The sequence below is a fragment of the Monodelphis domestica genome, chromosome 6 (assembly GCF_027887165.1).
Source record: "Monodelphis domestica isolate mMonDom1 chromosome 6, mMonDom1.pri, whole genome shotgun sequence".
In the NCBI taxonomy this organism is placed as follows: Eukaryota; Metazoa; Chordata; class Mammalia; order Didelphimorphia; family Didelphidae; genus Monodelphis; species Monodelphis domestica.
Genome location: NC_077232.1, coordinates 10,554,949 through 10,570,359, shown reverse-complemented (window position 1 = coordinate 10,570,359; position 15,411 = coordinate 10,554,949). Strand labels below are relative to the sequence as shown.

Here is a 15,411-nt window from a genome sequence, read left to right as displayed (position 1 = left end):
GTGACTTGGGCTCCATGTCTTTTCAGCTCCCATCAAAGCTTATCACTCTGAGCACTATGTTATCCAGAAACATGTAGAAGGGTTTGCTCAGTGCTGGGTTCTGTGCCAAGTTATCAGTGACATAAAGGGCTTCAGTAGACATCCACTGCTCTCATGGAGCTCAACAGCATGCCAACAATTCTGTAGAAGCCCTCTAGACACTAAATCCATGGCAGCTAGTCAAGAGAGGGAAGGCTCTCATTGGAAGGAGCTCTAGAGATGTCTAATGGCAGAGTTGACCTGGGGCTTGAGGAGAGCCAGTCTGAGGATACTGGGGGAAAGTATAGCAGAGAAAACAAGGGAAAAGCACTGGCACCACTCATTGCAAATGGGCATCTCCAGCAATTTAGCCCTGAACCCAAGGACAGATATTGGATACTTTTCCAATTTGATTAATAGATCAAGTGAGAGAGTCTGGAGGATTAAAGAGAAATGGTCTATTGGTGCCAATAAGAAGAGAGCCATTAGTTCATCAGTATGGGGAAACTGAAAATTAATGAAAATTATGAAGACTAGAGGAAGGAAAAGACTGTGTTGAGGTGAGGGAGTAGAATGGGATTTTTTGCACATGTGAAGAGATTTTCTTTAGTTAAGAGAAGAATGATTTTCTTCTCTGATCCTGAGGCCAAAAAGGAAAAGGAGGCAGCTGATTTGGGTGAGATGTGGAGGATAAGCATGCTCTGCAGAAAGGTCCAACTTTTGTTCAGTGAAATATGAGGCCAAGTTCTCAGCTCCAGTAGCTCTGGGCAGTGTAAGATAATTTTGGCGTTGTGACTTTAAAAATCTAAATTTATTTGGTTGCCAGGGAAAATTCCCAAATAATAAAATACCCAAGTCAGCTGGAAATTATGGTGATTTTTAATAGAGAGAGAATGAATTAGAGAGGAGAGAGAGAGAGAGAGAGAGAGAGAGAGAGAGAGAGAGAGAGAGAGGAAAGAGTTAATTTAAACCACTCTGGCTCAGGCTGAGCCAGGCAGTAGTTAAAGGCCTTGGCCAAAGTGGCCTCCCCGAGCCCACGGGAAAAGGAGTCAGTCTTATCACTCAATCACTCACCACAAGACCATCTCCAGGAAGCTGTCTGAGTGAGAACCTCCAGGCTGAGTTCCAGTCCTGAACTGAACTCAATTCTGAATTGAATTACCTGAACTGACTTTTCTAGCCTCCTTTTAAAGAAATTTTCTCTTATGTCACCTCCCCTAAATTTTCACTTTTCTCCAGAACTGCCCATTCTTTAGCTCTCACCTTCTTTGATTAGATTTTCTCTAGGACTATCCACAATTTAGTTCTCACTTTCTCTGGTTAGATTATATCTTCTGAGTATTTCACACTTCTTTGTTAAGCTTGCCTTTTGTGAGTTCCTTGACCTTTTTGTGATTAATTTAACCTTTACAGGTACTTAACACCTTTTTGTATTAGATCTAAAAATAGACTTAGCTTGAGTTCTAGCTTCACTATAAGGTATGAGATAAGTACCTTCATTGTTCAATCAGGAGTTTACAACTTTATCTTCCCCTAGGGTATGTCTAATTAGGGTGGAGTAATTTTAAAATTCACAGCAGGGGGTGGGAGGAAGCTCTAATGGAGGGCTAGAGACCAGGGATATATTTGGAAGGCTGCTGTGGTAGGTGGCAAAGGGAATCCATTAGGGAGACGTCATAGGATTGCCTTGCCATGGTCAGGACCAAGCTGAGATTAGGTAGACTAAATGTGGAGTGGAACCAGGCAGCTGGTTTCCTGATTTTCCTTTTATCCATTGACCTGCAGAACATGAGGAGGAATGAGGACTGCTGCCTTCCCTGGAAGCAATCCAAGGCTAAGCTTTGCAGATATCACCTGCTCCAGACCCTTTCCTGGCCTCTAGAGCTCTATTTTTGTCTTGTTCTTGTAAAAGCAGATGCCCACACCACCTCAATTTAGGGAGATCAGAACCCAGAAGGAAGCCTCTGGGATCTTCAGGATTGGGTCAGCTCAGGTTCCAATGGAGTTATTGTTGACTCCTGAGAAATAAGGGCAAGAAAGGATCCTGGTAGAGCTTGGGCCTGACATGAGCCCTGATCCCAGTCAGTAAACATGAATTAATTAGCAAACAGGTTTTAGGAACTGTGCTAAGCCCTGAGGATACAAAGGAAGGACTAAAGCAGTCTGGCCTGTTCTGGAGCTCACAGTCTAATATCCCAACATGGAGGTACTTTAAAAAGATGATCCATGGAGAAAAGTATGTTGAGGAATGGAAATTCATTCATTCAACAGGGAAAAAAGGAAATAGAGGAATTAAAAGAATGATAGTTTAAGAAGAAAAGCAATCAAAGGCGGAAATAATCCAAATTATAATGATAAATTAAAGGCCACCATTTACATATGGCACCTGCTGTGTGCCACACACTTTCTAAATATTTTCTCATTTGATCCTCATAGTAACCACAGGAGTCATTATTATGTCCATGTTATAGTTGAAGAGAGGGAGACCGAGCTCCTGTGAAGTCCTAGCAAGTTTCTGAGGTAGAATTGGAATGCACCACCACCTGTATTGTGATTTTTAAGAATTATATCATGAAAATGTTGGCATCTATATGAGGTGGAAAATAGGAAGAGAATTGTAAAAGCTTTCTTCCTGAGGGAGGAAAATTCTTGTTTTGGTTTTAGCTCTCTAAGCAGTCAGCAAAATGAAGTGCTACCTAATCTGAGAAAGATTTGTTTTTCCTAAATGATAAATGTACCTGCAGATCAGTGGCATATATCACTTTGTTGTTGTTTTTTTTAAATAATGTTTACATATAAACCCACTGCTGTAAGGATGGCATTTCATTTTTTTCTACCACTGGCAAATTGGCTTTACTCTCCATGAACCTACTTAAAGACTAAACTGAGTTACCAAACAATTCCTTTAAGAAATTCCCAGATAGGACTTCCGGTTAAGATGGCGGCTTAGAGAAAGCTAAAGCTCAGATCTCCGGAAAACCCTTCCCGACCAATCTCAAACGATAAGCTCCTAAGGCGCCGAAATTCAAAACGATCAACAGCACAGACCCTGGGAACCCTCCTCCTGGACCTGGACCCGGTTCAAAAGGTACGGCTCCCCTTAAAAGCCAGAACCCGAGATCACTCGGACCTCAGGGGTAGGAGCACAGAGTCCAAGGCTCCCGGAAGCCACAGCCCGGCCGGCTCAGAGAGCAGGGTCCTCGGAAACAACAACCCTCAGGGCCTTCTACAGTCCCGGTGAAAGTTACTGCCTAGGGCTTCCGCTGCAGAGAGCTGGTCAAAACAACAGCAACCCTCAGGGCGGGCAAGACAGCCTCACGGGCTGGATCCTGCTATCCAAGTCTCAGTGAAAGTCTGTGCTCTCGGAGCTTGGGGAAGCGGCAGCCCATCCCCCCGCAGGCCTGCGAAACAGCCTCACGGCCAGCGATTCTGAAGGCAACTTCCGGAAAGCGAGCCGGGGGGGAGAGTGTGGCCTCGTGGTCCGACCCTTCCATTCCAGTTCCAGTGAGGCATATTCAGTTTAACCCAGGGAACGCTCATAGAACCAACATCTGCCCAGGACTAAAGCCACTGATCACCAGACAAAGACAAGAAAAGCCAATCCTCCACGTTCAGAGATGACAAATTCCACAGAAGCACAGAAGCCCCAAAATACCAAGAAAAATAAGAAGAAAGGGGCGACTCTGGACACATTCTATGGAGCCAAAATACAAAATACAGAGCAGATAGAAGAAGATATACAAGAAAATTCTCCAAAATCTTCCAAAGGAAATAGAAACTCTCCACAAACCCATGAAGAATTTGAATCAGAAAGGACCAAAAAGATGGAAGCCCTCTGGGAGGAAAAGTGGGAAATGATGCAAAAGAAATTCACGCATCTACAAAACCAGTTTGACCAAACTGTAAAAGAAAACCAGGCTTTAAAGCAAGAACTAATAAAGCAAAGCCAAAACACCAAGAAATTAGAAGAGAACATAAAATATCTCACCGACAAGGTGATAGATCTGGAAAACAGGGGGAGAAGAGAAAATTTAAGAATAATTGGACTCCCAGAAAAGCCAGAAATAAACACCAAACTGGACATGGTGATACAAGATATAATCAAAGAAAATTGCCCAGAGATTCTAGAACAAGGGGGCAATACATCCACTGACAGAGCTCACAGAACACCTTCTACACTAAACCCCCAAAAGACAACTCCCAGGAATGTAATTGCCAAATTCCAAAGCTATCAAACAAAAGAAAAAATCCTACAGGAAGCCAGAAAAAGACAATTTAGATATAAAGGAATGCCAATCAGGATCACACAAGACCTTGCAAGTTCTACGCTGAATGATCGTAAGGCATGGAACATGATCTTCAGAAAGGCAAGAGAGCTGGGTCTCCAACCAAGAATCAGCTACCCAGCAAAACTGACTATATACTTCCAAGGGAGAGTATGGGCATTCAACAAAATAGAAGACTTCCAACTTTTTGCAAAGAAAAGACCAGAGCTCTGTGGAAAGTTTGATACCGAAAATCAAAGAGCAAGGAATACCTGAAAAGGTAAATATTAAGGAAAGGGGAAAAATGTTATCTTCTTTTACTCAAACTCTCTTCTATAAGGACTACATTTATATCAACCTATGTATACTAATATGTGGGGAAAATGTAATGTATAAATAGGGGGTAAAGAAAGACCAAATAGAATAATGGTTCTCACACAAAGATTCACAGGGGAAGGGGAGGGGAAGAAAACTCCTATAAGAAGGAGAGGAAGAGAGGGGGGGGGGGTTACTTAAACCTCAATCTCAGGGAAATCAGCTCTGAGAGGGAAAAACCTCCAGATCCATTGGGATCTTGAATTCTATCTTACCCAACAAGGGTAAGGAGAAGGGAAAACCAAGGGGGGGAGGGGGAGAGGGAGAACAAAAAGGGAGGGTAAGAGAGGGGGGAGGGGGAGGGAACAAAAAGGGAGGGACTAAAAAGGGAAACATCAAGGGAGGGGACAAGGGGGACTGTTTCAAAGTAAATCACTGGACTAAAAGGTAGAGCCGAAGAAGAAAAGGTTAGAATTAGGGAAGGCAATCAAAATGCCAGGGAGTCCACAAATGACAATCATAACTTTGAACGTGAATGGGATGAACTCACCCATAAAACGTAGACGAATAGCAGAATGGATTAGAATCCAAAACCCTACCATATGTTGTCTTCAAGAAACACACATGAGGCGGGTTGACACCCACAAGGTCAGAATTAAAGGATGGAGTAAGACCTTCTGGGCTTCAACTGATAGAAAGAAGGCAGGAGTGGTAATCATGATATCTGATAAAGCCAATGCAAAAATAGACCTGATCAAAAGGGATAGGGAAGGTAATTATATTTTGTTAAAAGGGACTATAGACAATGAGGAAATATCATTAATCAATATGTATGCACCAAATAATATAGCACCCAAATTTCTAATGGAGAAACTAGGAGAATTGAAGGAAGAAATAGACAATAAAACCATACTAGTGGGAGACTTAAACCAACCATTATCAAATTTAGATAAATCAAATCAAAAAATAAATAAGAAAGAGGTAAAAGAAGTGAATGAAATCTTAGAAAAATTAGAATTAATAGACATATGGAGAAAAATAAATAGGGATAAAAAGGAATACACCTTCTTCTCAGCACCACATGGCACATTCACAAAAATTGACCATACATTAGGTCACAGAAACATAGCACACAAATGCAGAAAAGCAGAAATAATGAATGCAGCCTTCTCAGATCACAAGGCAATAAAAATAATGATTAGTAATGGTACATGGAAAACCAAATCTAAAACCAATTGGAAATTAAACAATATGATACTCCAAAACCGTTTAGTTAAAGAAGAAATCATAGAAACAATTAATAATTTCATCGAGGAAAATGACAATGGCGAAACATCCTTCCAAACCTTTTGGGATGCAGCCAAAGCGGTAATCAGAGGTAAATTCATATCCCTGAATGCTTATATTAACAAACAAGGGAGAGCAGAGATCAATCAATTGGAAATGCAAATGAAAAAACTGGAAAGCGATCAAATTAAAAACCCCCAGCAGAAAACCAAATTAGAAATCCTAAAAATTAAGGGAGAAATTAATAAAATCGAAAGTGATAGAACTATTGATTTAATAAATGAGACAAGAAGCTGGTACTTTGAAAAAACAAACAAAATAGACAAGGTACTGGTCAATCTAGTTAAAAAAAGGAAGGAAGAAAAGCAAATTCACAGCATTAAAGATGAAAAGGGGGACAGCACCTCCAATGAGGAGGAAATTAAGGCAATCATTAGAAATTACTTTGCCCAATTATATGGCAATAAATACACCAATTTAGGAGAAATGGATGAATATATACAAAAATACAAACTGCCTAGACTAACAGAAGAGGAAATAGAATTCCTAAATAATCCCATATCAGAAATTGAAATCCAACAAGCCATCAAAGAACTTCCTAAGAAAAAGTCCCCAGGGCCTGATGGATTCACCTGTGAATTCTATCAAACATTCAGAGAACAGTTAATCCCAATACTATACAAACTATTTGACATAATAAGCAAAGAGGGAGTTCTACCAAACTCCTTTTACGACACAAACATGGTACTGATTCCAAAACCAGGCAGGTCAAAAACAGAGAAAGAAAACTATAGGCCAATCTCCCTAATGAATATAGATGCAAAAATCTTAAATAGGATACTAGCAAAAAGACTCCAGCAAGTGATCAGAAGGATCATTCACCATGATCAAGTAGGATTCATACCAGGGATGCAGGGCTGGTTCAACATTAGGAAAACCATCCACATAATTGACCACATCAACAAGCAAACTAGCAAGAATCACATGATTATTTCAATAGATGCAGAAAAAGCCTTTGATAAAATACAACACCCATTCCTATTAAAAACACTAGAAAGCATAGGAATAGAAGGGTCATTCCTAAAAATAATAAACAGTATATATCTAAAACCAACAGCTAATATCATCTGCAATGGGGATAAACTAGATGCATTCCCAATAAGATCAGGAGTGAAACAAGGATGCCCATTATCACCTCTACTATTTGACATTGTACTAGAAACACTAGCAGTAGCAATTAGAGAAGATAAAGGAATTGAAGGCATCAAAATAGGCAAGGAGGAGACCAAGTTATCACTCTTTGCGGATGACATGATGGTCTACTTAAAGAATCCTAGAGATTCAACCAAAAAGCTAATTGAAATAATCAACAACTTTAGCAAAGTTGCAGGATACAAAATAAACCCACATAAATCATCAGCTTTTCTATATATCTCCAACACAGCTCAGCAGCAAGAACTAGAAAGAGAAATCCCATTCAAAATCACCTTAGACAAAATAAAATACCTAGGAATCTACCTCCCAAGACAAACACAGGAACTATATGAACACAACTACAAAACACTCGCCACACAACTAAAACTAGACTTGAACAAATGGAAAAACATTAACTGCTCATGGATAGGACGAGCCAATATAATAAAAATGACCATCCTACCCAAACTTATTTATCTATTTAGTGCCATACCCATTGAACTACCAAAATACTTCTTCACTGATTTAGAAAAAACCATAACAAAGTTCATTTGGAAGAACAAAAGATCAAGGATATCCAGGGAAATAATGAAAAAAAACACATATGATGGGGGCCTTGCAGTCCCTGACCTAAAACTATATTACAAAGCAGCAGTCATCAAAACAATTTGGTACTGGCTAAGAAATAGAAAGGAAGATCAGTGGAATAGACTGGGGGAAAGCGACCTCAGCAAGACAGTATACGATAAACCCAAAGATCCCAGCTTTTGGGACAAAAATCCACTATTTCATAAAAACTGCTGGGAAAATTGGAAGACAGTGTGGGAGAGACTAGGAATAGATCAACACCTCACACCCTACACCAAGATAAATTCAAAATGGGTGAGTGACTTAAACATAAAGAAGGAAACCATAAGTAAATTGGGTAAACACAGAATAGTATACATGTCAGACCTTTGGGAGGGGAAAGGCTTTAAAACCAAGCAAGATATAGAAAGAATCACAAAATGTAAAATAAATAATTTTGACTACATCAAACTAAAAAGCTTTTGTACAAACAAAACCAATATAACTAAAATCAGAAGGGAAACAACAAATTGGGAAAAAATCTTCATAGAAACCTCTGACAAAGGTTTAATTACTCATATTTATAAAGAGCTAAATCAATTGTACACAAAATCAAGCCATTCTCCAATTGATAAATGGGCAAGGGAAATGGATAGGCAGTTCTCAGATAAAGAAATCAAAACTATTAACAAGCACATGAAGAAGTGTTCTACATCTCTTATAATCAGAGAGATGCAAATCAAAACAACTCTGAGGTATCACCTCACACCTAGCAGATTGGCTAACATAACAGCAAAGGAAAGTAATGAATGCTGGAGGGGATGTGGCAAAGTAGGGACATTAATTCATTGCTGGTGGAGCTGTGAACTGATCCAACCATTCTGGAGGGCAATTTGGAACTATGCCCAAAGGGCGACAAAAGAATATCTACCCTTTGACCCAGCCATAGCACTGCTGGGTCTGTACCCCAAAGAGATAATGGACACAAAGACTTGTACAAAAATATTCATAGCTGCGCTCTTTGTGGTGGCCCAAAACTGGAAAATGAGGGGATGCCCATCAATTGGGGAATGGCTGAACAAACTGTGGTATATGTTGGTGATGGAGTACTATTGTGCTAAAAGGAATAATAAAGTGGAGAAGTTCCATGGAGACTGGAACAACCTCCAGGAAGTGATGCAGAGCGAGAGGAGCAGAACCAGGAGAACATTGTACACAGAGACAAACACACTGTGGTATCATCGAACGTAATGGACTTCTCCATTAGTGGTGGTGTAATGTCCCAGAACAACTTGCAGGGACCCAGGAGAAAAAAACACCATTCATAAGCAAAGGATAAACTATGGGAGTGGAAACACCGAGAAAAAGCAACTGCCTGAATACAAAGATTGAGGGGACATGACAGAGGATAGACTCTAAATGAACACTCTAATGCAAATACTATCAACAAAGCAATGGGTTCAAATCAAGAAAACATCTAATGCCCAGTGGACTTACGCGTCGGCTATGGGGGGTTGGGGGGGGGAGGAAAAGAAAATGATCTATGTCTTTAACGAATAATGCTTGGAAATGACCAAATAAAATATATTTAAAAAAAAAAAAAGAAATTCCCAGATAGAAGAATGATGACATAAGTGGAGATAAGTTCAGATCAGAAAAGTATCCTCACTTAGCAGTCAGTGGCAAGTGAATGGCTGTTTTTGTGAAAAGCTTGTGATCAGGGATGGTTTCCTAACACCCTCTACTCTGCATGTCTACTGACCCGGGTTTGCAAAGACTCTGCTGTCTCTGCTGCAAGAATGCAAACCCAAATGACATCTCCATCTCATGATTATACACTTGAAGAGATGTAATTGCAGGGTAATGAGGAATGGGGCTATTACTCATGTGTAGTGACAGCCAAGGAGAATCTGTGGATGGCTGTGAGCATGAATGGCCAACCTTCTTGGAATTTTGTAAAGAACGTGATGTCAAGTGGAAAAACTAAAAGAATATGTTACACTTAGTCAGAAACCACCAGAGTTGGATGTCCTCATTGAATGCAGCCCAAAAGCATCATATACCTAATTATGATCATTTGGAATCACTGTAGACAAAAAACCATTATGTTTGAAATACTTGTTGTCAAAGTGGAAAAATATTATTATAACAAAATTGGGCCCTAATTTACTGCTTAAGGTGCCAGTAATTATTTTTTAACTCAAGTCTGTTTGAATAATATCTCACATCTGCAAAGGTCTTATGAACCAATAAATGCGAAGGGCTCAACAGGACTAATAATGAAGCATGCAGTCCAGTTCCTTACAAAGAATAATGGCTTCAAGTTACTATATAAGACCTTTTTTTAAAAAATCAGAAATGCCATTTCTTTGCTTAAAATTTATTCAGGAGAAGGATTTTAGTTTAGTGAAAAGAGACATTTAAATAAAATAATGGCTACTCTTAAGAAGTAGTAAATAGAACAAAATCATTGATGACACGGGTAAATGCAGAAAAGAGTGCTGATTTTCTTTATTTGATCTCATATAACACAACAACAAAATAAGTTTGAAAGCAATCACAAAAAAAATACATAATACATACAGATAAGCTAGATGATGAAATAATGAGAATATACTGTATTCATGTACCCAGTGGTGTCATACCTATGAAGACAGGCAATGAAACTGAAAGCAAAATGGAAGGATTGAAAGCGTATTGTCTAGTACCAATGATACAGCATGCCCAGTCACAAGGTTTGGTCTCAGCTGTCAGAATTTGGGTCAATTCACTCAGCCACTATTCTGAGGTCATGATCTGAGTTAGGAATGTCATAATGCCAGCCTTGCCAAAATCATAGGTTATGAAGAGCCAATGGGATCATATATCAGACTCTGTGTTAATTAAAATGTTCTTTAGATTTAAGGTAATGGTATTTTGAAAAGATTAATTGGGCCGATTTGAGTCAGAAGGCTTTTTTTCTTATCTGAGGAAATAGGATATAAAGACATTTATGTTCTGACAATGGAGGAATGCAGATATGGTTTTATATATACACACATATATATGGATATGTGATTATTCATGTATGTCTTTTAGAAGGAGAGATCAGACCTGAAATGAAGATGACTCCAACAGAGGCAAGCCTTTCCATGAAAGAAGGTGACCAAGAAAAATTCAGGAGTGAAGGTCATGATAACTTCGCTTGGAGAGAATTCTGTGTTGAATCTCAAAATTCCTCTCTTACAGAACATCAAAGAATGCACAGTGAGCAAAAACCTAGTGAATGTGATCAATGCGAAAAGACTTTTATGCACAGAGCCGGTCTTGCTGGTCATCAGAGATTCCACACTGGGGAGAAACCTTATCAATGCAAGCAATGTGGAAAGACATTTAGTGCAAACTCCAATCTTAAAAAACATCAGAGAACCCACACTGGGGAGAAACCTTATCATTGCAAGCAATGTGGAAAGACATTCAGTCAAAGCTATACTCTTATTGTGCATCAGAGAACCCACACTGGAGAGAAACCTTATGAATGCAAGCAATGTGGAAAGACATTTAGTAAAAGCTATAATCTTATTGTGCATCAGAGAACCCACACTGGGGAGAGACCTTATGAATGCAAGCAATGTGGAAAGACATTCAATCAAAGCTCTCATCTTATTGGACATCAGAGAATCCACACTGGGGACAAACCTCATGAATGCAAGCAATGTAGAAAGACATTTAGTGCAAGTTCCAATCTTAGAAAACATCAGAGAATCCACACTGGGGTGAAACCTTATGAATGCAAGCAATGTGGAAAGAAATTTAGTGCAAGCTCCAGTCATAGAAAACATCAGAGAATCCACACTGGGGAGAAACCATATGAATGTAAGCAGTGTGGAAAGACATTCAGTCAGAGGTCCAACCTTACCAAACATCAAAGAATGCACACTGGGTCGAAACTTGATGAATGCAAGGAATGTGGATAGACATTAATATGGAGCTCCATTCTTGCTGGACATCAAAGAAACCTCAGTCTTTCACACCGAGCTCTCACCTTGCTCTAAATCAAACAATTCGCTCTAGAATGTCATTAACTCTACTCATGGGTATAACTCTACTCTCCAAATGGGTATAAGATTTAGACCTGAAGTGTTATGCCATAAGCAAATTAAGGAAGCATAGAATAGTTTTATATCCCAGGAGTTGGACCCCTCTTGTTTTTACAAACTGCTGACTTCTAAGATTGTTAGTAAAAGACACCAAGAGTGTAAAGGCCTTTGAAAGGTTGCATTCACCAGCTTAATTAGCACTTGAGTCACTAATTAAGAACTGCCTATGTTAAGAGATATGATCATCTTTTTCTATTTTTATATGTCATAAAATTTATCTCTATCAAAAAAGGCCAACTTCTAAGGCTCAGGGTTTCTGGTTCTGATGGGACCAGGGTCCGGTTTTATTGTGAGGTGGGCCTCCTCTCAATAAACCTATTATTTAGCTTGGAGTTCTGTATTGGTATGATGGATGTTCACCACAGAATCCATAATAAATATCAGTTCCGAGGGAGAAGAGTGATAAGGGCCAGGCAAAGGGGATTAAGTGACTTGCCTAGGATTACACAACTAGGAAATTAAGGTCACATTTGAACTCAAGACTTCTTGACTTCAAGTCTAGCACTTTATCTTCCTCCTCCTCTAGATAATTCACTCTCTTTTTTAAAACCACTGCCAGGCTTTCTGAGTAATTATACTTCCTTTTGACCCCTGATGAAGAAAAGATTCACAGGGGACACTTGTATCATCACCCTAAAAGACATAGGCTCTATCTTCAGTCTGATAAGGATTTGTGGTCCCAAACTAGCTGCCAGTAGGCATCTATCCTTGGTCTGAGACTCCTACTTGCCCTGGGGCAGAGTCTTTCCCCACTCATCCCACTCCTAGCCAAACCCTATCCCCAGTGCCTACATCTCCCTCTGTCTTTCCTCTATTGGACAAATGGACAGGACAAATGGCTCAGTCTTTTCCTTACTGGGTCACAAGAAAGTTTTTTTTTTCTCTGTTGGAAAGGGAAGAGCCTTTCTGTAATGATTCCTGCTTATTCTCCCTCCCACCCCACAGTCTTCTCCACCCATGTCTCCACATCACTCCTCCCTCAGACATCAAAATGAGGAAACAAAACTCACAGTTCTTCTTGGATATGGGTTCTTCAAGAAGTCATCTCAGCCCAGGATAACATTGGGGCCAGACTGAAGGGGTCTTGGTCTCCCCTAGGCTGCCCCAGGCTCCTCAGGCTGCAGAGATGAGGTCCTTTTCTTCAGATGTCCCCACTGGTCCTTCCTTATGCCTGGTTGCTGAGGGATTTATAACTCAAGGGGGGAAGTGACTAACTTGGTTGTTTCCTCCCTGAGGAGAAACGGTGGAGCATTCCAGGAGGCAAGAAGGAAGATGGGAGTGGGGAGTCACTCTTCTACTCCCAAGGATGACTCAAAGGGAGCCCATCCTGAGCTAAGGGGAGAACCTCAGGTCATTTCAAACAAGTCTCAGTGCACATTTTTTCCAATTATATTTTTAAGATCTCTATTCATTCTTCCTACTTGGCCTGAGTTCTTGGGGTGATAGGGTACATGGAACTGGGGACTGATCCCCAAGCAAGAATAAATCTGAGACAAAACAGAATTAGTAAAATGAGTTCCCCTGTCTGAATCAATTTGTGCTGGTGGGCCAAAGCAAGGAACGATCTCCCTTAAGAGAGCCTTAGCAACAAAAGCTGCTAAGGCCAGACAAACTTTATAATGTCCAGCCTTAAGCATGGTAATAAAGTCAATTTGTAAATGAAAAGGTATGTAAGCCAGAGGATGCCCACCAAAAGCTTTGTCATGAAAAGCATGTTAATTGGAACAGGCAGCACATACTTTAAAGGTGTGTGTACAAGGGGCTATCCACAGCTTTTTAACAGAGTCTTCAATGCCCTGAGTGTCAAAGTGAATGTTCTTGTGAAGATATAGGCATATTTAGTGATAAAAAAAACTTCTGGGCAGTAGGGATTTTCCTTCAAATGACACCCATACCCCACTGATCTGTTTTATTTTAAACTTTTGTTTCCATTTTTCCACCTCCTATTCATTATAAGAAAGAGATAAAATTGAGTCATTACTAGGTGTCAAAGTTAAAATCAATTCAGCTCCTTTTTTTATTTAATCAATCAATCAACTAATTAATTAACTTGGAAGTTTTTTTTTTTCAATGCTTACATGATTTGTGTTCCTTCCCTCCCCTCCTACCACCATCCTCCTGTAGCCAACCAGCAATTCCACTGGTTTTTACATGTGTCATTGATCAACACTCATTTCCATATAATTGATAATTCCAGTAGGGTGATCCTTTAGAATCTATATCCCTAATCATATCCCCATCAAATCATGTGTTCGAGTAGTTGTTTTTCTTCTGTGTTTCTATTCCCACAGTTCTTTCTCTAGATGTAGAGAGCATTCTTTCTCATAAGTCCCTCAGAATTGTCCTGGATCATTGCATTGCTGCTAATAGAGAAGTCCATTACATTCAGTTGTGCCACAGTGTATCTGTCTCTGTGTGGAATGTTCTTCTGGTTCTGCTCCTTTCACTCTGCATCAATTCCTGGAGGTTGTTCCAGTTCACATGAAATCCCTCCAGTTTATTATTCCTTTGAGCACAATAGTATTCCATCACCAACAGATACCACATTTTGTTCAGCCATTCCCCAATTGAAGGGCATCCCCTCATTTTCCAATTTTTTGCCACCACACAGAATTCAAGTCCTTCTAAAACTGAGCTTTACTGCAGTAACTGCCTAGTGGTTCCCTCTGGAGACAGGGTCAGTTCCACCTGTAGGAACAGAGCAATGAAGTACAGGTAGAGCTTCAGGTGGTTGGAGAGCAGAAGGAACTTTATTAATAGTTTCTGTGTCCATGATACAATTTCCAGCTGGGGTTTCTGTTAGCAGGACTGTGGCATTATAAGAGGGATAAATGCTTTCAAATTTATTTGTGACTACAATTGGATCACCTTCAGAGGTGTTATAAGTACATAGATTTGAAGAGGTTAAGGGAAGGAAATACAGAGGGAAACAGCACATTTAAATATTTCTTAATTTATTTAACATATGAGGGAGGAATGGAGAGGAAGGAGGGAGAGGAGTGGCTGACTGCTTAAACCTAGTTAACCCACTATCAAATAAGCTTAACTATCTAAAATAAAATCCTAAAGGCCAGTCCAACAGAAACCCCAGAGATCTCACAAATAGAGTCCTTGGCAGGTAGATGCAGGTATCCAAATGGAAAGTCCCAAGATGTCCCAAGAATGGCTGAAGTCCTCCAAATCTCCTTTGTCCAGCAAAGGGTATTGGGGAAACTCCTGTTCACTCTTGCTTGAAGGGTGGCTGGCTTGTCTGTTGTCCAAATGAAGTCCACAAGATATCAGATCTGCCACCTCCAGTCTCCTCTGTCAGATGCAGATTTCCAGTTGAGGCAAAACTGTCTCTCCAACTGTTTGGAACTTTACCCCTGTCAGCTCTGGAGATTCTGCGTCTCATGACCTGTCTGTCAAATCCTTGCAACATTTGCTTCCTAATGCTACCTAGGAGGAGGTCTTTTCCTTAAAGCTCTCACTGTCTTGTGGAGAGAAAGTCTATGATGGCCAATGTTCACCAAGCTCTCCTTCTTATTATAAGTGGGACCATCCCCTTGAGGGAATAGGCCTCCATTTGAATTGTCTGTGATAACTGCTATTTGGCTTGTTGTCTCAGTTGCAATGGAGTGGGTTGT

General features: G+C 40.1%; 1 protein-coding gene across 2 annotated transcripts in view; it reads left to right on the top strand.

Annotated features, from left to right (window-relative positions):
- Window positions 1-13,817, top strand: part of LOC100012557 (zinc finger protein 239-like) — a 30,077-nt gene extending 16,260 nt beyond the window's left edge. For both annotated transcript variants that reach the window (XM_056801597.1, XM_016423584.2), the window contains one exon: window positions 10,725-13,817. In XM_056801597.1, the coding sequence (XP_056657575.1) occupies window positions 10,725-11,602 (878 nt within the window). In that variant the 3' untranslated portion in view covers window positions 11,603-13,817. The remainder of the gene's footprint in view (window positions 1-10,724) is intronic.
- The last annotated feature ends 1,594 nt before the right edge of the window (window positions 13,818-15,411 follow it).